Source organism: Canis aureus, chromosome X (assembly GCF_053574225.1).
Source record: "Canis aureus isolate CA01 chromosome X, VMU_Caureus_v.1.0, whole genome shotgun sequence".
Classification (NCBI taxonomy): Eukaryota; Metazoa; Chordata; class Mammalia; order Carnivora; family Canidae; genus Canis; species Canis aureus.
The window spans coordinates 43671237-43695000 of record NC_135649.1 but is presented as its reverse complement, the minus strand read 5'-3'; the positions used below and the strand labels follow the sequence as shown (position 1 = coordinate 43695000).

Here is a 23764-nt window from a genome sequence, read left to right as displayed (position 1 = left end):
AGTCTCCAATTTAAGAGGGATTTTTGAAGAGTTCATTTATAGGGTTAGCCTAAGTTAATTTGTATTATCTTACTAATAATAATAATGGTTCCCAGGCATTTAAAGGCAGTTGGAATGCTCGGAACATTCCTCCTCGCCCCCACCTCCATCTAGTTTGTGTTCATTTACTAAGTATTTTAATTAAGCTCCATAACATCTAGAGAAATTTTATCACCCTAGGCTGTAACCAATATTGAGGTTTTTACTTATTGCCTCTTCTGTTTGGAGTGAATTTTAAGACTATTTTTAAACATTAAAAAATATAAGGTTTATATTTACATACCACATAAGAAATTTTAATGGTTTTGTCCTAATATAAACTTTTTAAAAAAGCAATTCAGGTATCTAAACTTCTCTAACAGGGCTTATTTTTAAAAGATGCCTATGTAGGTCTTAATGGAAACATGATTAACCACCCTCAAGTTGTTATAGAGTTTGATTTTCAAATATCTAATTTGCTTAAATCAATGCACAAAAAAATTTAATGTGCCCACACATTACGCTGGGAATCTTGTTAAAATGCACATTCTGATTCAGCAGGTCTGGGATGGGGGTCTGAGATTCTGAGTTTCTAGCAAGCTCTTGGGTGATGAAGATGTTGCTGGTCCGGGATCTGCATTTTGAGCAGCAAACTTTACAGTGGTTCTCCTCTAGCGGTGACCCACCTGTTTTGAATCTTACTGCTTCTAAACCCGCTACAGGCTAAAAAGCATAAACTAAGCTAGTGAAATTCATTTCAAAGAAGAATCCAGTACAATCTTTGACAGCCTTAGCTTTTCCATGGCACAGGGTTTGGAACTGCTATTTGGGGTTTTCTAGTACCTTTTCATAAAGGTGTTTCAGGCTATGATTTAGAAGGTTGAATCAGCTAGATAAATGAGGTATTATCTTTGCATGGTATAACGTTATGTCCATAATTATGTGGCTTGAATAAATCAGAAAACATGAATGGAAGCAGACAGATGAGGTGAGATGCTATTATAGAGTAGAAGGAAAATGATGTGAGGCTAATCTGAAGTAGTAGTAGGATGGGATGGACTTTTGAAAAGGAAGTAGAGGTGAGTGTGTGTGTGTGTGTGAGAGAGAGAGAGAGACAATGAAGGTGGTGAGAGTAAGAAGTTCAAGATTATTCCAAGGTTCTTAGCTTGAGCATCCTGGTAAACAGTGGTGCTTTGAACTATGAGAGCCTAGAAGGATAAATGGCAGAGGAAATATTGTAGAAATAAGTTTGGCTTTGGATATATATTTAAGGTATCTTTAAACCATATGCATAGGTAGTGTAGTGTCATGTTTTGTAGTCAGACAAATCTAGGTTCAAACCCCAACTCTGCTACTTATTCAGCTATGTGAATTTAGGCAAGTTATTTAACTTCTCTGAGATCCTGTTCATCTATAAAGTAAGGATGTAAAAATCCTTGTTTTATTAATAAGGATTAAATTTTATTAATTAGTATTAATTTTTAAATTAAAATCATCAATCAATATTATACAGAGGAACCATCCAGTTCTGGACAGCCCTTTTCATAGTTGTAAGGATAAAGAATGTGGTTTAAAAAAAAAAAGAATGTGGTTTGATGAGGAAGAAAAAGGAGAAGGAAAGGTAAAAGGGGCACCTCATATCTCTACCACATTTACCCATCTTTTACCAGGAAAAGAAATTATCTTCCTTAGTACACATCCAAATTGGGATGGCTTTCCCTACAGATAAATTGCAGTTTGGGCTCTGGGAAGATTGCCTCTTCCGATCTTCTCCAGAAAGCTGTCTTGGAACTATTTACTGCCGTTTAGCAGAAGAGAATCCCAAACGGACCCTTTTCTCACCCCTAAGAAAAAAATCCCTGCTTGTTGCATATGCCTGTCTCCCTTGAGCTGGCCCACATCTTGGGAGGGTTAAGCCAGAAACACTCCTCCAAGGCACAGTTCTTTGGCTCCAGGACTTGGCATCTGGGTGTGTCTCACCCCAATTTTTTTTTAAGTGAAATGGCCTTGTGGCTTTATTCTCAAAATAGCACACCAAGAGCCCCTTGTTTATTTGTACATTGCCCCCCAACTCCGTCTTTCTTACAAAACTGTCTTGCGCTTAGTGTACTCTTTAGTTCTGGTGGGCCCAGTTTTCGAAACAAATAAAAACATCCCTCAAATAATTCCTCACTGCGATGACATACAAATCATTGGCCTCATTCACCTTTGTGTTTAAGCAGATGCCAAGGTACAAAGAGGTGAAGGTCATCCTGAAAGAGATTTTTATGTCCTTAAAGAGTTTAATAAAGGGGAGAAATGTTCATAAATTGTTTAGATCCTGAAAAGGAAAGTTGGCAAAGACATGAAAATGTGGCTGATTACAATAAACAGATTACAAACAGATTGAGGTGGCAGAGTGGGGAGGAAGGAGCCCATGGCGTGAAGAAAATCATGGGGCTTTGGAGATTTTATGTTCTTCCTGTATAAGCAAAAAGAACCTAATCTAAGGAAGATTTTGAAGCAGACAAGGAAGTGTATCAGACTCCACTTACCGCGTGACCTTGGTTAAGTCACCTCACCCGTCTGCGCTTTTGTTTATATATGTGCAAAGCGGGAAATAATATCCACTTCGCAAGACTTGTCACAGTTACGTGAGATAATCTATGAAATCGCTTTAGTACAAAGTAAGAACTCATGAAGAATCAGTGCTGCAAAGTCGGCCTCCCAGTTTGGGCCGTTCGTTATTCAAAATTCCAGAAACATCGTTTCCTACAGTTTAACATCCTTGTCTGTAAATGGATGAGAAGAGACGACACATTTATACCTGAGGCTCACTTATTTGAACCAAAAACCGCTTTAAACTTTAAATAGACAAAATACACTTAAGTGGTGGCGGGACGCGCTTTGAAAGCACCCCCGCCCGTTCTCATCCCTGTGGATTGTGGGAATTGTAGTCCTCGGATCCCGCTGTTTAAGTACAGAAAAAGCGAGTAGGAAACTACAATTCCCAGGAGGCAAGGAAGCAGGACTATTTCCCATTTGGGCGGTAGAGCTGTAGGAGGGAATTGGCAATCTCTCTGCCTACGTGGGAGAGAAGGGAGGGTTGGGGGAAGTGTGGAAAACCTGAACCCAAGCCGCCGTTGCCTGAGGAAAATTTGGTGGGAGGAGAATTAGAGGGAAAGAGAGGAGTGGAGGGTGAGGTGAGCAGGGCATCTGGATCGCTGCTGCCTGGCGGCACAAAGTTCGAGATGTGGCTGAAGCCTGAGGAAGTGCTTCTGAAAAATGCGCTGAAGCTGTGGCTGATGGAAAGGTCCAACGATTACTTCGTGCTGCAACGGCGTCGGGGCTACGTTGAGGAAGGTGGAGGGGGTCTCACAGGTAAGCTGCGGCCATCCCCCACCCACCTCGGGGCTGGGCTTGTGGTCCTTAAAAGGCGGTGAGGAAAACAGTTAACTCGTCGCCACCGACCGCCGGATTCTAAACCCCGGCTGGAGGGGCTGGAGTTCTTCTCCCGCCACCACCTTTCCGTCGCCCTCCCTGAGTTCTGAGAACCCCTCGCCGGAAGAGCAGCTGCTCTTTGGGTAGGAGGGGGATAAAGGGTGGAGGGGTCTTTTCTGAGGCGGAGGAACAATGAGGCAGAGGAGGGCTTCTCTCGGAGGCAAAGTACCTGTCCCGTCGCTTCCCTCGGGGACGGGGGCTGATGACGACTATTAGTCATCGACAGGTAGCATGGAGGCTGGTGACTGGGGTCAGTTCACAGTTGTGGACTTAACTTTTTTCGCAAAATCCCCTATCTATAATCACCATCCTGGGGAGTGCGAGTGCGGGTGCGTGTGTGTGTGGACGGGGAGGATGGTGAGGAGAAAGAGAAGAGCCCCAGCCACCTCCTGAGGGATGGGCTTCAAATGAGAGATTAGCAGGCGGCGGTGGGGGGCGAAGGGGGGACGGGCGCGTGTCAGGGCGAGAGCATTGCTGACCTCTCCCATTTTAGCATCTTTTACTTTGTCACCCCGTTATCCGCCCTTGGGATCTTATTTCAGACTAACCGTCGTAATTCGTTTCCCTCTCGAGTGTTTGACGCTGCCCTTTTTCTTTCAAAGCCATGCTTGTAAGCACGCCTGTGAAACAATTGCAAGTTTAACTCTTGCCGCCTAATCCATCCTGCCTTCAGTGATTTGATTTGTAAATCCAGAACCGTCCCTTGGTCTAGTGTGTAAAGCCTCCAGAGAATTTGGTTTTGAGACCTCCCATCTGGGCGGGGGCATTCAAACTTTTGGACACTGGGGAACGCTGAGATCTTTTTCGTGACAATTTGCAATTTGGTATGGTGGCCTCGAAGTGGTGGGCCAGACTTCATTTAGGCAGCGTGATGTAGCGGGAGGAGGGAAGAGTACGAAAATCTGCGTTTTAGTCCCCTTCCCAGCTCTGTTGAATGGCATTCGACAAGTCTTTAATTTATTCAACCATAAACGCCTGCTGTGTGCCACATGGAATGCTAGTGTACAAAGACAGTTAAGATTCACTTCCCCTCCTTTGAATTAATGGCTCATAATCTGGATAAGGGGAAGACGTTCAGATTAGGGGAAGTAACCAGTAAACCAGGCAAATTATATTTATAACCAGTAACTAGTAAATCAAGCAAATTATAATTAGAACCGAATAACTGAAAGGTTGTGTAAGGATTCATGGAGGAGAGGGCATGGCTTTTCATCCTCTGTGAAATGGTGTCTACCTCACAGATTTGAGAGGGTAAAATGAAAGATAATAGGTGCCAATTCAGTGTGTGTTGTTAAGATGGTGATAAATGTGTGCTGTTCTTTCCTTTTTTTCAAGCCACCCCCAGGGTGGAGAGAAATCTGAGGTTCTACAGGACTTTTTTGTTTTTTAATTTTGCAAGACCTGTTCATCTCATCCAGTTTGGAAAAAGGCCCTCTTGAAAATATGGCAACAAAAATTGCCTCATTAGACTTCACAATATATCATTTTCTGATCTTTAAAAATTACAAGTGTTATTTGCAGAGGAGACTTTCTATTTAACAGATGCGTATATTTTCCAGACAAAATTTGAGAAGCAATGTTCATAAATACCCAGTGACATAATTTGCCCTCTTTAGTCCATCAAGAACAGGTTAGAGTATTTAAAATAGATCTTATAGTCCTGTGTTAGAGCTAGTAATCTGGTTCTACATTTTACTTGGCCAGAATTTTTATGGTGCTCTTGTCCTCATTACCAAAGAATTATATATCACTTTGTACAACTGTGTTCCTGAAAAATAATAGGTAAATCAGATTGAGAATCGAATCAGTATAATGTAGTATGAAATAGTTTTTTTACTTGTTGCGAATTTCTTTTAATCATTCCTTTTTTTCTGTTTTTAGTTTCTCATTTGACATGTTTTCTTAAAACATGGACCACATTGCACCAGTTTCTCTATTCCATCCACTCCCATGTACTCTTCAAACCCATTTCTCTACAATAAGAGGTTGGTCTGCAGAAATACACCAAGATTTCTACCACACATGTATGTTGAGAATAGCCATAGCCCCATATTGTGGTTGATTGTGTATGTCTGCATGGTTGTTTTACCTGTGGTATTTTTAAAATGCTTGAAATTTCCACATGAATGCTGCCACTGTATTACATGTAAATTAAGCAAAATGATCAGAGAGGAGCAGAGGTGTTTTTTAAGGTTTGTTTGGTTCTATTTGGTCCAGAGGGAAAGTGTGTGCTGATTTTCTTAACTGCTCAATTACTGTATTATTACTTAAAATTGTGAAGCCAACAGCTTTGCTATGCTTTACCACAAATCCACATTTGGATTAGCTCTAACAAGAGTTTGACTGGGTGCCAGCATAAGCTTGCCTTTGTCCATTTTGTTCGCTGAAATCCAGTATTATGTGCTACCCCTTTAAAAGATTCTTTTATGCATTTTGTTTAATGAAGAAGAGATAATAACCATCTTAGAAATGTAAATAGTTGTAATTTCTTTAAGATTTTATTTCTTTGCCATGTAATAATTGGCAATAACCACCAGCAATGTAATGACTTGAGCAGTGGACTTGAAGGTAGTTGACACTTTTTTCTTCCTAATAATGGAATTGGGGCAACAGAGAACCATTGGGTGGTTGTAACAGGAGACTAATTTGTAAGTTAGAATTCTGAGGTCCTTTTCTAAATTTCTGAAACACATCTAGTGGATATCTGGTAGTTTACTTATCATTTGCCTAATTATTTTACTTAATTGTCCTGGTTCAGAGCAGAGTAGGATATCTTGTGAAAATTTTTGTTATACATAAATGTTATTTCATAGATAAAGTAATTTCCTTTCATTTAAAGAAGTAATTCACTCTTCTGGGTTTTTGCAGTTACCTTACATTATCCCTTGATCCTCCTGGCTGATAACGGTAATGACTTTTCTGTGGCATCTAAATTTAGCGCCTGGCTTTATGTAATTGAAAATAATTTATGCATATTTGGCTTAATTAAGCACAAATCAACAGTTTGTTCTCCTTGATAGATTGGAGCTACTACATGAGTGAAATTATGGAGCTACATTCTAGTGTATGGGATGTAGGAAGACCTGGCAGTAAGGAAGCTTTAATTTAGATAATTTGTTGAAACTATTTTATGCTTGAATATTCCGTATCTGAAAAGTGTAAGCAGGTTCATGTGTGTTAGACTGATAATCTCCCTCAATAGATCATGTTTTGGGATTTTAGAACAAGACTAAAAGGTAAAGTTTGTTAAAATAGAGAAGTTTTAGGCATTCTGTTTTCTTATCTCCTCTTTCATTTTGGCACCATTACTTTGAAATTAAATTATATGTAAAAACTAGAACATATTAACTTTTCTATATTAACAGTTTAAATGAGCTTTCCATTTCAAAATGTTTTATGATATTTATATGAACTTAACAAATCACCATGTAAACAACTCAACATAATTACACATATGATAAACAGTAAGGTAGCCTTTTAAAGAATTTCTTAATGACCATCCCTCAAAAATATAGGGCTTTCTTTCTTTTTTCCCCACTCCCAATTCAAGGAGCCCAACTCTGAAAATGTTCTAATTTTTTTCTTAGCAAAATATGCCTGCACTTCATGTTCACAAAGGAACAAACTGATAAAATTTTTGGCCTCCCAAGTACCTTATTATTGGGACCAAAGTGCCTGGATGGTGGCCATGACATTACATTTTAGGTAAGGAAATATCAAATCCCCACCCACACCCACACTGTAAAATAATAAATATCATTTTGACTTATTAATGAGAAAATCCCATAGGGCAACCCTAAGGAGGACAAATCATAGTCTGTACTTCCCTCCTTTACTCCCTGGAACATTTTGATCCATGTGAAATCAAGTAAAAAATTACAGTTGACTCTTGAACAACATGGAAGTTAGGCATGCCAGACCTCCCACCCTTCCATGTGCAGTCACAAATCCACGCATAAATTTTGACTCCCCCCAAATTTAAGTACTTATACCCTCCTATTGACAGGAAGCTTTACCAATAACATAAACAGTCGATTAGCATATATTTTGTGTATGTGTTATATATGGTATTCTTACACCAAAGTTAGGCTAGAGAAAAGAGAGTGTTAAAGAAATCATAGGAATAAATACATTTATAGTAATGAACTATATGGGGCAAAATCCACATATAAGTGGCCTGCACAGTTCAAACCCACGTTATTCAAGGGTCAAGTGTACTTTAAAGATGGCTAAAGTTAACAATGTAGAAAGCAATAGATGTTGATGAGGATGTGGAGAAAGGGCAGCCCTTTTGTGCTATTGGTGGGAATGCAAACTGGGGGAGCTACTGTGGAAAACAGTATGGAGGTTCCTAAAAAAGTTAAAAAATAGAACTGAGCTATGATCCATCCATTGCACTAATAGCTACAAAAGTAATATTGTATTTTACATATATATGAGTGTGTGTGCATGTTTTTTTTTAATTTTTTATTTATTTATGATAGTCACAGAGAGAGAGAGGCAGAGACACAGGCAGAGGGAGAAGCAGGCTCCATGCACCGGGAGCCCGATGTGGGATTCGATCCTGGGTCTCCAGGATTGCGCCCTGGGCCAAAGGCAGGCGCCAAACCGCTGCACCACCCAGGGATCCCTGTGTGCATGTTTCTATACACATACATACACACATACAACAACTTCTTTATCCATTCATCAGTTGATGATCATTTGAGCTCTTTTTATAATTTGGCTATTGTTGATAATGCTACTATTAAAATCAGAGAGCATGTGCCCCTTTGAATCAGTATTTTTGTACCCTGATGCAATATTACTCAGCCATAAAAAAGAATGAAATCTTACCACTGCAGTGATGTGGATGAGCTAGAGAATATTATGATAGGCAAAATAAGTAAAGTATGAGAAAGACAAATACCATTAATTTCTTTTTTAAAAAAAGATTTTATTTATTTATTCATGAGAGACAGAGAGAGAGAGAGAGAGAGGCAGAGACACAGGCAGATGGAGAAGCAGGCTCCATGCAGGGAGCCCAACGTGGGACTCAATCCTGGGTCTTTAGCCCTGTGCTGAAGGCAGTCCTAAACTGCTGAGCCACCTTGGCTGCCCCCCCATATGATTTCAATTATATGTGAAATTTAGGAAACAAAACAGATGAACATAGGGAAAAAGAAGAGAGGCAAACCAAGACACAGACTCTTAATCATAGAGAACAAACTAAAGATTGCTGGAGAGGAGGTGGGCTGCGGGGTGGACTAAATAGGTGATGGGTATTACAAAGGGCACTTCTGATAAGCACTGAGTGTTGTATGTAATGAATCACTGAATTCTGCAACATGGAACTAATATTACACTGTATGTTAACTAACTGAAATTTAAATAAAAACTTGAAACTACAAAAAATAAAAAATAAAATAAAAATAAAGATCTCTTTCTTAAAAATGTATTTAAGAGGGAGGGGCAAGAGGGTGGAAAAGTAGGGGTCCATAACTTACCTGGGCCCACTAACTTACCTAGATAACTTTCAAAACATCCTGAACACCTACAAATTTGACCTGAGATTTAAAGAGAGAACACCTGGAATGCTACAGAGAGAAAAGTTTTCACTTCTAAGGAGTAGGAAGAAAAAAAAAATAAAACCAATAAAGTGGGGGAGGAGAAGCCCAAGTAGCTAGGCTAAAGTGGAGCGGTGAAAGACTCTGGGGTAGGAAAGCCCAGCCCTGGAGAAGTAGGAACTTTAAAAATCCGCGCCAGTTTTCCCTGACAGAAAAGTGTTTAGCAGGGAAATCAGGCAGAATCGCACGAGGGGCAGTGAAGCCTCGAGGTTTCCTGAATCACTGTAAGAGGAGGGGCGCCCGGCAGAAAGCTCACCGCAAACTGCAGTCTGATATCAGTAAAGGGCTAGAGTGCTGCAGCCCTCTGGGGCATTTGGGAGAAGCCAGTTGGTTAGGCGGGCTGGCTCCGGATGGAGGTGGCTGTGCCCTGTTCCCTTCAGGAGAGGCAGTCCCTGGGAGCGCGGGTCCAGCGGCACAGGGCCCCGGATCCCAGGGCGCCCAAGTGGACAAAGCCAGTCATCCTGCGTTTCCCTGCCCCCCACAGGTGGAGGCAGGGAGGGCACAGGACAGCGAGGACTCTCCTGCCATGGGGCGCCCCCAAGTGGTGCAGATCAGCACACCCCTGCCGGACCCCAGGAGCATCTAGGCCAGTGCCAACTGGGAGACTATAATTAGTTACTCAAAGGGAGCTCCACTCCACACCTGGGAATCTGGCCACCACCATTGTTTTTCCTCTTTGTTTCACCTTGTGCCTGGGAGAGGCAGGGACACTAGTGAACAAAGGCCTCACAGGATAAACAACTCCCACTGAGCCTGGCACCCGGCAGGAGGCGGGCATCTCCCCCAGGTGCACATACCTGAGAATCAGCACAGCAGGACCTCCCTCAGAAGACCAGCTGGAAGAAAAAGGGACGAGCAGGTTTACTGAACAAGTAGTATGGGAAAGCTCCAGGACCAAGCTGGAGCTCGTTTTTATATCAGACTAAAAATTTCCAATATTTTTTTCCCACTTTAACTACAATATTTTACCAGCTCTTCATTTTTAAGTATTTTCCTTTTTGATTTTCATATTTCTACAATTACATGTCTTAGATATGTTTTTCACTTCTGGATTCCCTTCAACATATTCAGTTTAATTTTGATAGATACATGAGATAAGGGTTTTTGTTTTTTGTTTTTTCTGCCTCGTTTTGTTTTACAATGGTGGAAGTTAGCACCTTCTAAAACAGACCAACAGACACCCAGAGACAAGGGGAACACCCTGTAGGTTCATTCTGTAGGATTATATTCTCTCTTCCTTGCCATTCTGCACGCTCTTATCTTGTTTATGTTTTGGTGGTCAATGTTGGGGCTTTCAATAAGTATTGTTGGCTTATATAAATTTGGGATTGAGCATCTTCTAACATACAGAACAGTACACACTCAGAACCAAGAGAATCAACATCTAGGACCCCTCAGGTAGACTACATTCTCCCTACACTACCACTTCTTCATCACCGCCATTCCCCCCCCCCTTAATTTTTCTTTTTCCTCTTTTCTTTACTTTTTTTTTCTTTTTCTTTTTTCTTCTTTGTTTTTGGCTTTTTATTTTTACTACTTTGTTTTAAAAATTATTTTTCACTTTAATGGTCCTTTTGTTTTATTTTATTCTGTTCTCTTTTTCTTTTATTTTCTGGTCTCTGACCTTTTCAAAATTATCTAGGGTGTATTTTACTTAGGTCATGGTTGATATTTTTGACTCAGCCCACTCAAACAGCCACTCTGCACTAGACAAAATGACTAGATGGAATAATTCACCATAAAAGAAAGAACCTTAAACTACTTTCTGCCACAGAGTTACAGAATTTGGATTTCAATACGATGTCAGAAAATCAATTCAGAAGTACAATTATAAAGCTACTGGTGGCTCTGGAAAAAAAGCATAAAGGACTCTAGAGACTTTGTTACTGCAGAACTGAGATCTAATCAGGGCGAAATTAAAAATAGATTAAATAAAAAAAAAGATTAAATGAGATGCAATCCAAACTGAATGTCCTAACTGCTAGGGTTAAGGAGGTGGAAGAGAGAGTGAGTGACATAGAAGACAAGTTGATGGTAAGGAAGGAAGCTGAGGAAAAAAGAGATAAACAAGAGCCCATGAAGAAAATCATAGGGAAATAAATGATAGCTTGAGAAGGAAGAATATACGTATAAATGGGATTCCAGAAGTGGCTGAGGGAGAGAGAGGACCACAAAGTATATTTGAATAAATCATAGCTGAGAACTTCCCTAACCTGGGGAAGGAAACAGGCATTCAGATTCAAGAGATAGGACCCCCCCGCCCGAGATCAGTAAAAACCGTTCAGTATCTCGGCATTTAATAGTGAAACTTGCAAATTTCAATGATAAAGAGAAAATTCTTAAAGTAGTGCGAAACAAGAGATTCTTAAATTATGGGGAGAAATTCCAGATTAACAGCAGTCCTCTCCACATAGACCTAGCAGGCCAGAAAGGGCTGGCATGATATATACAGAGTACTTTTTAAAAAAAAATTATTTATTCATGAGAGACACACAGAAAGAGAGGCAGAGACACAGCAGAGGGAGAAGCAGGCTCCATGCAGGGAGCCCGATGTGGGACTCGATCCTGGAACTCCAGGATCACGCCCTGGGCCGAAGGCAGATGCCTAACCATTGAGCCACCCAGGAGTCCCTATACAGAGCACTAAATGAGCAGAACATGCAGCCAAAAATACTTTATCCAGCAAGGCTCTTATTCAGAATAGGAGAGATAAAGAGCTTCCAGGATAGGCAGAAACTGAAAGAATATATGACCAACAAACCACTCTGCAATAAATATTAAGGGAGACCCTGTAAAAGAAAGAGGAAGCCCAAAGAAACAATCTACAAAACAGGGGATCAATAGGTAATACGATGGCACTAAATTCATATCTTTCAATAGTTACTCTGAACGTGAATGGGCTAAATGATCCCTCAAAAGACGCAGGGTATCAGACTGGAAGAAAAGCAAGACCCATCTGTATGCTGTCTACAAGAGACTCATTTTAGACCCTAGAACACCTTCAGCCTGAAAATGAAGAAGTGGAGAACCATTTACCATTCAAATGGTCCTCAAAAGAAAGCTGGGTAGCCATCCTCATATCAGATAAATTAAAGTTTATCCCAAAGACTGTAGTAAGAGATGAAGAGGGATACTATATCATACTTAAAGGGTCTATTGAACAAGAAGACCTAACAGTCATGAATATTTATGCCCCTAAGGTGGCAGCTGCCAAGTATATCAGTCAATTAATAACAAAAGTAAAGACATACTTAGATAATAATACACTAACAGTAGGAGACTTTAGCATGGCATTTTCTGCAAATAACAGACCTTCTAAGCAGAGCATCACCAAAGAAACAAGGGCCTTGAATGATACAGTGGACCAAATAGATTTCACAGATATACACAGAACTGTGCATCCAAACGCAACTGAATACACATTCTTCTCAAGTGGACATGGAACTTTCTCCAGAATAGACTACATACTGGGTCACAAATCAGGTCTGAACCGATACCAAATGATTGGGATTGTCCCCTTCATATTTTCAGACCACAGTGCCTTGAAACTAGAACCCAATCACAAGAAGAAATTTGGAAGAAGCTCAAATACATGGAGGTTAAAGAGCATCTTACTAAAAGATGAATGGGTCAACCAGGAAATTAGAGAATTAAAAAGATTCATGGAAACTAATGAAAATGAATATACAACCCTTCAAAACCTTTGGGATGCAGCAAAAGCGGTCCTAAGAGGGAAATACATTGCAATACAAGCCTCCCTCAAAAAATTGGAAAAAACTCAAATACACAAGTTAACCTCGCACCTAAAGGAAGAGAAAGAGAAAGAACCACAACTAAAACCTACACCAACGTGGAGGGACCTGGAGGGTATTATGCTGGATGAAATAAGTCAATCAGAAAAGGACAAACATTATATGGTCTCATTCATTTGGGCAATATAAAAATTTGTGAAAGGGAATAAAGGGAAAGGAGATAAAAATGAGTGAAAATAACAGTGAGGGTGATAAAACATGAGAGACATGTAATTCTGGGAAATGAACAAGGGGTAGTGGAAGGGGAAGTAGGTGGGGGGTTGGGGTAACTGGGTGATGGGCACTGAGGGGGGCACTTGGCGGGATGAGCACTGAGTGTTACGCTATATGTTGGCAAATTGAACTCCAATAAAAAAAAAATTTTTAAAAACCTACACCAAGAAGAAGAGAGAGAAAAAGATTTGAGCAGAACTCAATGAAATAGAGACCAGAAGAACTATAGAACAGATCAACATAACCAGGAGCTGGTTCTTAGAAAGAATTTAGTAAGATAGAGAAGCCCCTAGACAGCCTTATTAAAAAGAAAAGAGAAAAGACTCAAATGAATAAAATCACAAATGCAAGAGCAAGATTGGGGATCCCTGGGTGGCTCAGCAGTTTAGTGCCTGCCTTTGGCCCAGGGCATGATCCTGGAGTCCTGGGATCAAGTCCCAGGGCTTGATTGGGCTTCCTGCATGGAGCCTGCTTCTTCCTCTGCCTTTGTCTCTGCCTCTCTCTCTCTCTCTCTCTCTCTCTCCCCCCCCTCTCTCTCCCTCTCTCATAAATAAATAAAATCTTTTTTTTTTTAAAAGAGCAAGATCACAACCAATACCAAGGAAATACAAACAATTTTAAAGACATATTATGAGCAGCTAATTGCCAAAAAATTAGGCAGTCTAGAAGAAATGGTTGCATTTCTGGAAAACCACAAATTACCAAAACTGAAACAGGAAGAAATAGAAAATCTGAAGCGGCCAATAACCAGTGAGGAAATTGAAGCAGTCATGAAAAACCTCCCAAGACACAAAAGTCTAGGGTCAAATGGCTTCCCAAGGGAATTATATTTAAGGATTTAAAGAAGAAATGGTTTTAAAAAGCATTTGAAGAAAGCGGACAAATACCCCACCAAAAGGAGAAGTATATACCAATATCCCTGATGAACACAGATGCAAACATTCTCAACAAGATACTAGCCAATAGGATCCAACAGTACATTAAGAAGATTATTCACCATGACCAAGTGGGATCTATCCCCAGGATGCAAGGCTGGTTTAACATTCATAAAACATTCAACGTGATAGAGCACATCAACAAGAGGAGAAACAAGAACTCTATGATCCTCTCAATAGATGCAGAGAAAGCATTTGACAAAATACAGCATCCATTCCTGATCAAAACTCTTCAGAGTGTAGGGATAGGGGGAAAATTCCTCAATATCTTAAAAGCCATTTATGAAAAGCCCACAGTGAATATCCTTCTCAATAGAGAAAGGGGAAAGACAGTCTCTCCTAAGATCAGGAACACAACAGGGATATCTACTCTCACCACTGCTATTCAACATAGTACTAGAACTCTTTGCCTCAGCAATCAGACAACAAAAAGAAATAAAAGGCATTCAAATTGGCAAAGAAGAAGTCAAACTCTCCCTCTTCACAGATAACATGATGCTGTATATAGAAAACCCAAAAGACTTCACCCCAACATTGCTACAACTGATACAGTAACTCAGCAGTGTGGCAGGATACAAAATCAATTGCCAGAAATCAGTGGCATTTCTATACACTAACAATGAGACTGAAGATAGAGAAATTAAGGAGTCAGTCCCACTTAGAATTGCACCCAAAAGCATAAGATACTTAGGAATAAACCTAACCAAAGAGGTAAAGGATCTATACCCTAAAAACTATAGAACACTTCTGAAAGAAATTGAGGAAGACACAAAGAGATGGAAAAATATTCCATGCTCATGGATTGGAAGAATTAATATTGTGATAATGTCTATGCTACCCAGGGCAATTTGCTACACATTCAATGCAATCCCTACCAGAATACCATGGACTTTCTCCACAGAGTTAGAACGAATAATCTTAAGATTTGTATGGAATCAGAAAAGACCCTGAATAGCCAGAGGAATATTGAAAAAGAAAACCAATGCCAGGGCATCACAATACCAGATTTCAAGCCGTATTACAAAACTGTGATCATCAGGCAGCCCGGGTGGCTCAGCGGTTTAGCACCGCCTTCAGTCCAGGGCATTATCCTGGAGACCCAGGATTGAGTCCCACGTCAGGCTCCCTGCATGGAGCCTGCTTCTCCCTCTGTCTGCGTCTCTGCCTCTCTCTCTTAATTAAATTATATTTATATAATTAAAATATATATATAATAAAAATTTAAAATATATATATAATATATATAAAATTAAAAAAATAAAACCAGTAGAAATGTACTTTTAAAAAAACCTGTTATCATCAAGATAGTATGGCACAAAAACAGACACCTAGATCAATGGAACAGAATACAGAACCCAGAAATGGGCCCTCAACTCTATGGTCAACTAATATTCGACAAAGCAGGAAAGACTATCCACTGGAAAAAAGTTTCCTCAATAAATGGTGTTGAGAAAATTGGACAGCCACGTGCAGAAAAATGCAACTAGACCATTCTCTTACACCATACACAAAGATAAACTCAAAATGGTGGGAAGATCTAAATGTGAGACAAGAATCCATCAAAATCCTAGAGGAGAACACAGGCAACACCCATTTTGAACTTGGCCACTGTAACTTCTTGCAAGATACATGTATGAAGGCAAAGGAAACAAAAGCAAAAATGAACTATTGGGGCTTAATCAGGATAAAAAGCTTCTGCACAGCAAAAGAAACAGTGAACAAAACTAAAATACAACCTATAGAATGGGAGAAGATATTTCCAAATGACATATCAGATGAAGGGCTAGTATTTAAGATCTATAAAGAACTTGTTAAACTTAGCACCCAAGAAACAAGAAATCCAGTCATGAAATGGGCAGAAGAAATGTACAGAAATTTCAGTAAAGAAGACATAACACATGGCTAACAAGCACATGAGAAAATGCTCTGCATCACTTGCCATCAGGGAACTACAAATCAAAACCACAATGAGATACCACCTTACAGCAGTGAGAATGGCAAAAATTAACAAGACAGGAAACAACAAATGTTGGAGAGGATGTGGAGAAGGGGGAACCATCTGGCACTGTTGGTGGGAATGCAGACTGGTGCAGCCACTCTGAAAAATTGTGTAGAGGTTCCTCAAAGAGATAAAAATAGAGCTACCCTGTGACTCTGCAATTGCACTGCTGGGTTTTACCCCAAAGATACAGATGCAGTGAAATGCCGGGACTCCTGCACCCCAATGTTCATAGCAACAATATCCACAGTAGCCAATCTGTGGAATGATGTCCTTTGACAGATGAATGGATAAAGAAGATGTGATATATATATATATATATATATATATATATATATATATATGTATATATATATAATGGAATATTACTCAGCCATCAGAAAGGACAAATACCCACCATTTGCCTTGATGTGGATGAAACTGGAGGGTATTATGCTGAGTGAAGTAAGTCAGTTGGAGAAGGACAATCATCACATGGTTTTACTCATATGGGGAGTATAAGAAATTGTGAAGGAGATTATAAGGGAAAGGAGGGGAACTGAGTGGGAAAAATTAGAGAAGGAGACAAACCATGAGAGACTCCTAACTCTGAGAGGTGGGCAGGGGCTTTGTGGTAAATGGGTGATGGGCACTGAGAAGGGAAGTTGATGGGATATATGTTGGAAAATCGAAGTTCAAGAAAACAAATGAAAAAATAAAAATGTATTTAATTCCAGTATAATTACACAGTGTTATATTAGTTTTAGGTATATAGTATAGTGATTCAACAATTCTGTAGATTAGTCATTTCTCATCACAATAAGTGTACTCTTAATCCCCTTTATTTGTTTCAGACATCCACCAACCTACCTCCCCTCTGGGATTCACTAATTCTGTATATTTAAAGAGTTCGTTTTTTGTTTGTTTATCTCTGTGTTGATTTATTCATTTGTTTCTTACATTCCACATGAGTGAAATTATATGGTATTTGTCTTTATCTGACTGAGTTATTTCACTTAACGTCTTACCCTCTAAGTCTGTCTGTGTTGTTTTGAGTGATAAAGGACAGCTTCATTGGTGGTTTTAAGACGTGAAAGATGATCACTGTCACCACTTTTTCTTGGTAGTAGTGGAAGGATTATTGACTGCTTACCTATAAGACTCAGGAGGTTTTTTAGATACCTGTTGCTAACACTGCTCTCTTCCTTTCCCCTCCCTTGCTTGTTGCTAGGGTGTTTCTTTCCTTAGGCCTAGACAAGAAAGCACTACTCAGCTTTACCTTAGGATCATGAATCTTCAATCCTCAAGAGTTAAGTTAAAGTAATAGTAATGATATGTATTGTATACAAAGAGAGTTTTTTTTTTGGCTAAGATATTGGAAATTTATAATGTAAGTAGGAAACTAATATTTGCTATTGAGTTGATTTCATTTTCATGAAAAAAAAAGTCTAAAAAGTGATGACATTGACCAACTTTTATTTTTCAGAACCTCCTGCAAGGCTGACCTTTCTCATTCAAAGAAATCTTTAAAAGTAACTTTTTACTTGATTTTGTATGGATCAAATGTTTTAGGGAGGGAACAGAGCACAGTATAATTTGCCCTCCCCAGGGGTTCCTCTATGGAATTCTTTTTTTAATAAGTCAACTGCAAGCGAACATCCACAAATATATAAGTACACCATTGAATTCATTGATTCCACTCATTAACTGTACTACCTTTGTCTTCTGTGATTCTTTAATATTTTTATGTTTCTATTCAGCTGTAATTGTTTTATAAAGGTTTTGTTTCCTCGTCTGTAAAATGGGAACAAAACCTATCTTCCTTGCCTCATGGCATTGTTCTGAGATTCAAATGAGTTTTGAGCAACTTTATAAATATCTGATACTCATTTATCTATTAACAGAGTACCATTTTCTATTTTTTTCAGAGTACCATTTTCTATAGAGCCAAAGGAACATGAATATTCATACCATTTTCCCTAGTAATTGCATTTCCCATGTTATATATAGAAAGTTATTTGAAATAGTAATATTGAATATGTCCAATCTGCAGTGATTCCCCTACAAAAGTAAAACTGATAGTTATTCAATGACTTTGGTATGATAGTGATTATGCATTTAAGATTTATAACCGGGGGATCCCTGGGTGGCTCAGCGGTTTAGCGCCTGCCTTTGGCCCAGGGCGCCATCCTGTAGTCCCCAGGATCGAGTCCCGCGTCGGGCTCCGGCATGGAGCCTGCCTCTCCCTCTGCCTGTGACTCTGCCTCTCTCTCTCTCTCTCTCTATCATAAGTAAATAAAATCTTAAAAAAAAGATTTATAACCAAAATGATATATAAGTATTAGAATATAATATCACAGCAGTATTTCATTTTGATCTGAGTGCCCAAAACCTGGAAGTTCTCCAAATGCACTTCTACAGATAAAAGCATCACTTGTCTTACTGAATGGTATTGAAGAATATGTATAACTTGAGTCACATTATTTATATTTTTCAAAACATGATACTTGATGTAGAAATGATTCAGCTGATGAAAACTCTTGCTTCTCCTGGATAGTTGCAGTTGTGGAAGGACTATGGATGTAAGGTAAGGAAAAAATTAATAAAAGAAATGACACCATAATGGTTACCTTACCCTGTTGGAGTACAGCTATGACTTGGATTTTATATTACCTTTACGTTAGAAAATCTGCACAGTCTTCCACCTTTTGCTCCTGTTATATAAGTACAAAGATAAGAGTAAATCCTGTATGTGGTTGAAGAGGATAACATTCATTTAACACATACTTAACCAAGTGCTTTTTAAAAACCACTCTTTTAGGTACTGGAGATAATAGCAAGTGAGCAAAACAAAATCCTTATTCTCATGGGGCTAACATTTTAGTTGAGAGAGGCAAATAAATACGTAATACATGGCTATATGAAGGAAAATAAAGTAAGATGTAATTATAGAGAGGGGAAGAGGTTGGTGTTTTAGATAAATTTGGTCTGGGAAGGCTACTTTAAGGTTACCTATGAGCAGAGACCAGACGGACTAGAGGATATGAAGCTAAGCAGGTATTTGGAGGCAGAGTGAATATTTATAATTCTTTCTAGGAATTTTGTTATGAAGAGAAATAGAGAAATGGGGTGGTAATTAGTTACTGTCCTGGGTGTTGGGTATACAGTAGTGAATAAAACAGGAATAGATCCTACCCCCCCCCCCCAGAGTTCATAATCTAGTGGGACAGACAGATAATAAACAAGTAAGCAAGCAATTATATAATTACTGGGGTAGTCAGTAATAATAATATCAGCCTGATTTGAGTAACTTACAGTCATGAATGAGGAGTATTTGAAGCCCCCAAAACAATTTTCCAAGGCCAGCTCTGGTGTAAAGTATGCTTATCAGATGTCCTGTTAAATGATACAAAGATTCTTAAAAGCAGTGATTAATAACAAGAGGTGGTATTCTGGTGGCAGAATTCCAGCGTGACATCTGAGAAGCATCTTGTCAAAAAGCAGTTTTATTTTCTTTAAATCAGCCAAATATGAGAACTAATAATATCTGGGATGTGATTTGGTAGAGATAAATGAGGAGGACATTCTAAGCAGGACAAATAATGTGATAGAGCAAAAGCAAAAGATGGCAGTCATTGGGGACACAGCAAGTGTTACAGATTCATTTATTTGTGGTTAGAAAATATGAGACTCAAGGTATAATACCCTTAGCAACTAGAAAAGGTTGTTAAAAAGGAATGCCCTAATCTGTAGAATAGAAAAACCTGAGATAGAGAATTAAAGAGACTTGAGAGTTAAACCTTTGTTGTTTTCTGTCTCCACTGTTCTTTTTTTTTTTAAATTTTTTATTTATTTATGATAGTCACAGAGAGAGAGAGAGAGAGAGAGGCAGAGACACAGGCAGAGGGAGAAGCAGGCTCCATGCACCGGGAGCCCGATGTGGGATTCGATCCCGGGTCTCCAGGATCGCGCCCTGGGCCAAAGGCAGGCGCCAAACCGCTGCGCCACCCAGGGATCCCTCCACTGTTCTTTTAACTACAGTCTAGATGGTCTTGGTTTTTTTTCCTGCCTTAATCCAATATAAAGAAGTGAAGTTTTATTTTATTTTATTTTTTTAAAAAATATTTTATTTATTCATGAGAGACAGAGAGAGAGAGAGAGAGAGAGAGGCAGAGACACAGGCAGAGGGAGAAGCAGGCTTCATGCAGGGAGCCGGAAATGGGACTTGATCTTGATCCCAGGTCTCCAGGATCACGCCCTGGGCTGAAGGCGGCTCTAAACCACTGAGCCACCCGGGCTTCCCTATTTTATTTTTTTTAACATTTTATTTATTTATTCATGAGAGACACACAGAGAGAGAGAGGCAGAGGCAGAGGGAGAAGCAGGGTCCATGTAGGGAGGCCGATGTGGACTCACTGGGACTCCAGGATCACGCCCTAGGCGGAAGGCAGGCGCTAAACCACTGAGTCCCTCGGGCATCCCAGAAGTGAAGTTTTAAAACAAGAGATGATCACATTTGTTGATTTTTAAAATTTTTTTTAAAATATTTTATTTATTCATGAGAGACACAGAGAGAAAGAGGCAGAGACATAAGCAGAGGGAAAAGCAGGCTCCATGCAGGAAGCCCGATGTGGGACTCGATCCCTGGTCTCCAGGATCATGCCCTGGGCTGAAGGCGGTGATAAACCATTGAGCCACCCAGGCTACCCTGAACTTCAGTTTTTAAATCGTGTGTTCTGTCATATAGCTGACAGTGTCTGCTCTCTTCCCAATTTACTGTAGCTCTAGAAATTCCCATGTGTAAGAATGTTTGATGACCTTGGATGTTCAGGCTATCAGATAATAAACCTCTGTGTATACATAGAAAAGCAACCCAAAGTTATCTACTTGTTTTCTTGTACTTTTACAACCCAGATGTTGGCATATTAATTCCTGATTGACTTGCAAGGACTCAATGATGATTATAGCTTAAAGAGCTTCAAGAGTTCCCCAAGTGACTGGAAATGTATTCTAGTGCTAGCTTCCAGGTTATTTGTTGTAGTTTTATACTAACTGACTGATTTAATGTACTTACGAAAACTGAGCTATTTCCTTTGTACATAGTATAAGACACTTATAATCTTGTGGACATTTCTACTGCTGCTGTTGCTGCTACCAAAAAAAAAAAAATGACCTTTCTTACCAGTGACTTTGACTGCTTTGTCCCCAGTCTCAGAACTTTCTATCAAGGGACTAATGATTATTATGTTACTCAGGAATGATTACCTGTGGTCTCCCCTTTCTTTTCTGCCTCCTCACACATCCACATTCCCACCATGATTTTTCAGCTGAGCAAGACTTTTTTCTTTTTTTTTTTTCATTTTGTTCTTTCTCCTGTTCTAATACTACTTTTTCTAGTATATGTAAATAAGGAAGTAAAATTTGAGCTAGTTTTATTTAAAATGTAATAAAGGTAAAATAAATGATTTTCCCTACAGATTTGAAAATAATTGTTTGAAAATTTTAGAATTTAAATTCTTGGAAGGCAAATCTAGCAGTTAGAACTGTTTCATAAATGTTTTTATTTAAAGTTATAATTCCTTTATTTTGACAATTTTGTCTAGATGTCATATGATATTTATATACACAGACATTCATACACATGATTTTTTGTTTTTCAACCTGAAGAGAGTTACCTCTTTTGGTTCTTTTACTTCTACTCTTTTATCTTTCTTCTGAATAGTTTCACTTCCTGGTCTTCAAACTGAGAACATTATCCTTGTTTCCATTTCCTGAATAATTTCAACCACATTGCATTGAAGAGGCTATCTGCATTGTTTAGCTCCTACTTTTCTTTCTTTATCCTTGAACTCTTAGCCAAATCTAATTTCTCACAGCCTTTTTTTTTCATGCTAAAAGTGATAGAATTATTTTTTTCTTTATCTCCAGATCCTTCAGGAATTTTGTCATTATTAGTTGAAATATTATCACTTCATCTGTCTCTCCTCATTCCCATTCTCTTCCCCAACGCCTCCTCTTTCATAATATTTGTCTAGATTTTCTTATTTCTGTTTCTTAAATTCTTCCATTCTTACCAGAACTTTTTTCATATCAGATGACTTTTTTCTCTGTAATCTGTACATGTTGCCATTTCCAAAATCTTTCTTGATACTTTATCCCCACTATGGAAACCCTCTGTCAGATTGTTAATTAATGTTAATGTGCATTTGTGACCCCTATTTTTACTTTTTATTGATTCTTACATTGACTCTCTTACCCTCTCAGCCAAACAAAATTTCTCTTTATATCTTTATTCTACCCCCTTACTTTCTAATTTACCTCCCTTGATGCTCATAACTACCTACCACAAATTTGCTAATCTACCTATATTCTCTTTCAAAGCTTGCTTGTAATCTTAACTCCTTTTAAGTAGGGAAAGAAGCCTATTTTGTAATCGATTTAAATATTTCCTCAGAAATCTGTATGCTAAAGAGAAATGCCTCATAAAACAACACCAACACTCAACCTATCAAAGCTTCCAGAAAAGGAAGGTAGTTTTATATATTTCAGTCATCCCATTGAAATTTTGCTCCTGTTGTACCCAGCAATATGTTGAAAGTTAGGGGTGATACAAACCCAGGAGTAGAGAACATGAATTGTTCTCAGAGAACCAATAATTTAGGTAAGAAGACTAGATTCATATACATGAAGCATTTAGAAAGTAGCTATAACTAGCCTAAAAAAATAAAAAAATAATAAAATAGATAACTAGCCTAATAATCAAAATGCTAGGTTGTATTGCATAGACTGTAAGTGTTTCAAGTAATCAGGGAAAAGAGAAGGCACTATTGCTTGACGTTGCCGGTAAAGGTTCTATATGGGAAGTGGGTCTTAAAGAAAATGTAGAATTTAGATTAGCTGGACTGAGCTGGGAGCCTTGCATTAGCATATACAGGTAAAAAAAAGGAATTGCTTAGCAAAGACTCTAACAGAGAATAATTGTGGGGTTTTTTTTAAAGCTTTTATTCATTTATTCATGAGAGACACACAGAGAGAGAGGCAGAGACATAGGCAAAGAGAGAAGCAGACTCCCTGTGGGGAGTCTGATGGTGGACCTCTATCCCAAGGCCCTGGGATCATGACCTGAGCCAAAGGCAGGTGCTCAACCACTGAGCCACCCAGGTGCCCCCGAGAAAGTAATTGATTGTAAAGCAGCAAACTTTGTTCTAGGAAGGAGTAGGAAATATAATCAGATAATTACATTGGAACTAATTGATCGAAAGCCTTGAATTCCAAATTGAAGCATTAAGAATTGTTAAAAAGAAAATCCCCTTCCTATACATTTTTGTTAATCAGGGTTTTATCTTATTTAAATATCCAAGATTTTCTTATATAATAATAGCATTCGTTAACATTGAGTGTTACACTACGTGCTAAGCATTGTTCTAATATTTGTGTGTAAGCATAGCTCATTTTGTCTTTACAACAACCCTTTGTGGTAGGTTCTATTTTAACCTTATTGTACAAATGAGGATGAAAAAAAAAAGGTAAATACAACTGGTTCAGTTTGGCACAAGTGACAGAATCAGTATTCAAACTCAGGAAATCTCTGGTACCAGAATCTACATTCTTAGTGCTATATGTACAACCTTAGTAAAGGATATATATAAGTGCTGTAAATATATAGTGAGATTCAGACGATTGAACCTGACTTATTTTTTTTATTGAAAGATAATATTCTCA

General features: G+C 38.8%; 1 protein-coding gene across 3 annotated transcripts in view; it reads left to right on the top strand.

Moving 5' to 3' along the window:
- Positions 1 to 3062: 3062 nt before the first annotated feature.
- TBC1D8B (TBC1 domain family member 8B) overlaps positions 3063 to 23764 on the top strand; it is a 69718-nt gene continuing 49016 nt past the window's right edge. The window contains exon 1 of one of the 3 annotated variants that reach the window (XM_077889966.1): positions 3063 to 3378. In XM_077889966.1, coding sequence (XP_077746092.1) covers positions 3249 to 3378 — 130 coding nt within the window. In that variant the 5' untranslated portion in view covers positions 3063 to 3248. The remainder of the gene's footprint in view (positions 3379 to 23764) is intronic. The other 2 variants (XM_077889967.1, XM_077889968.1) reach the window with 2 other exon arrangements.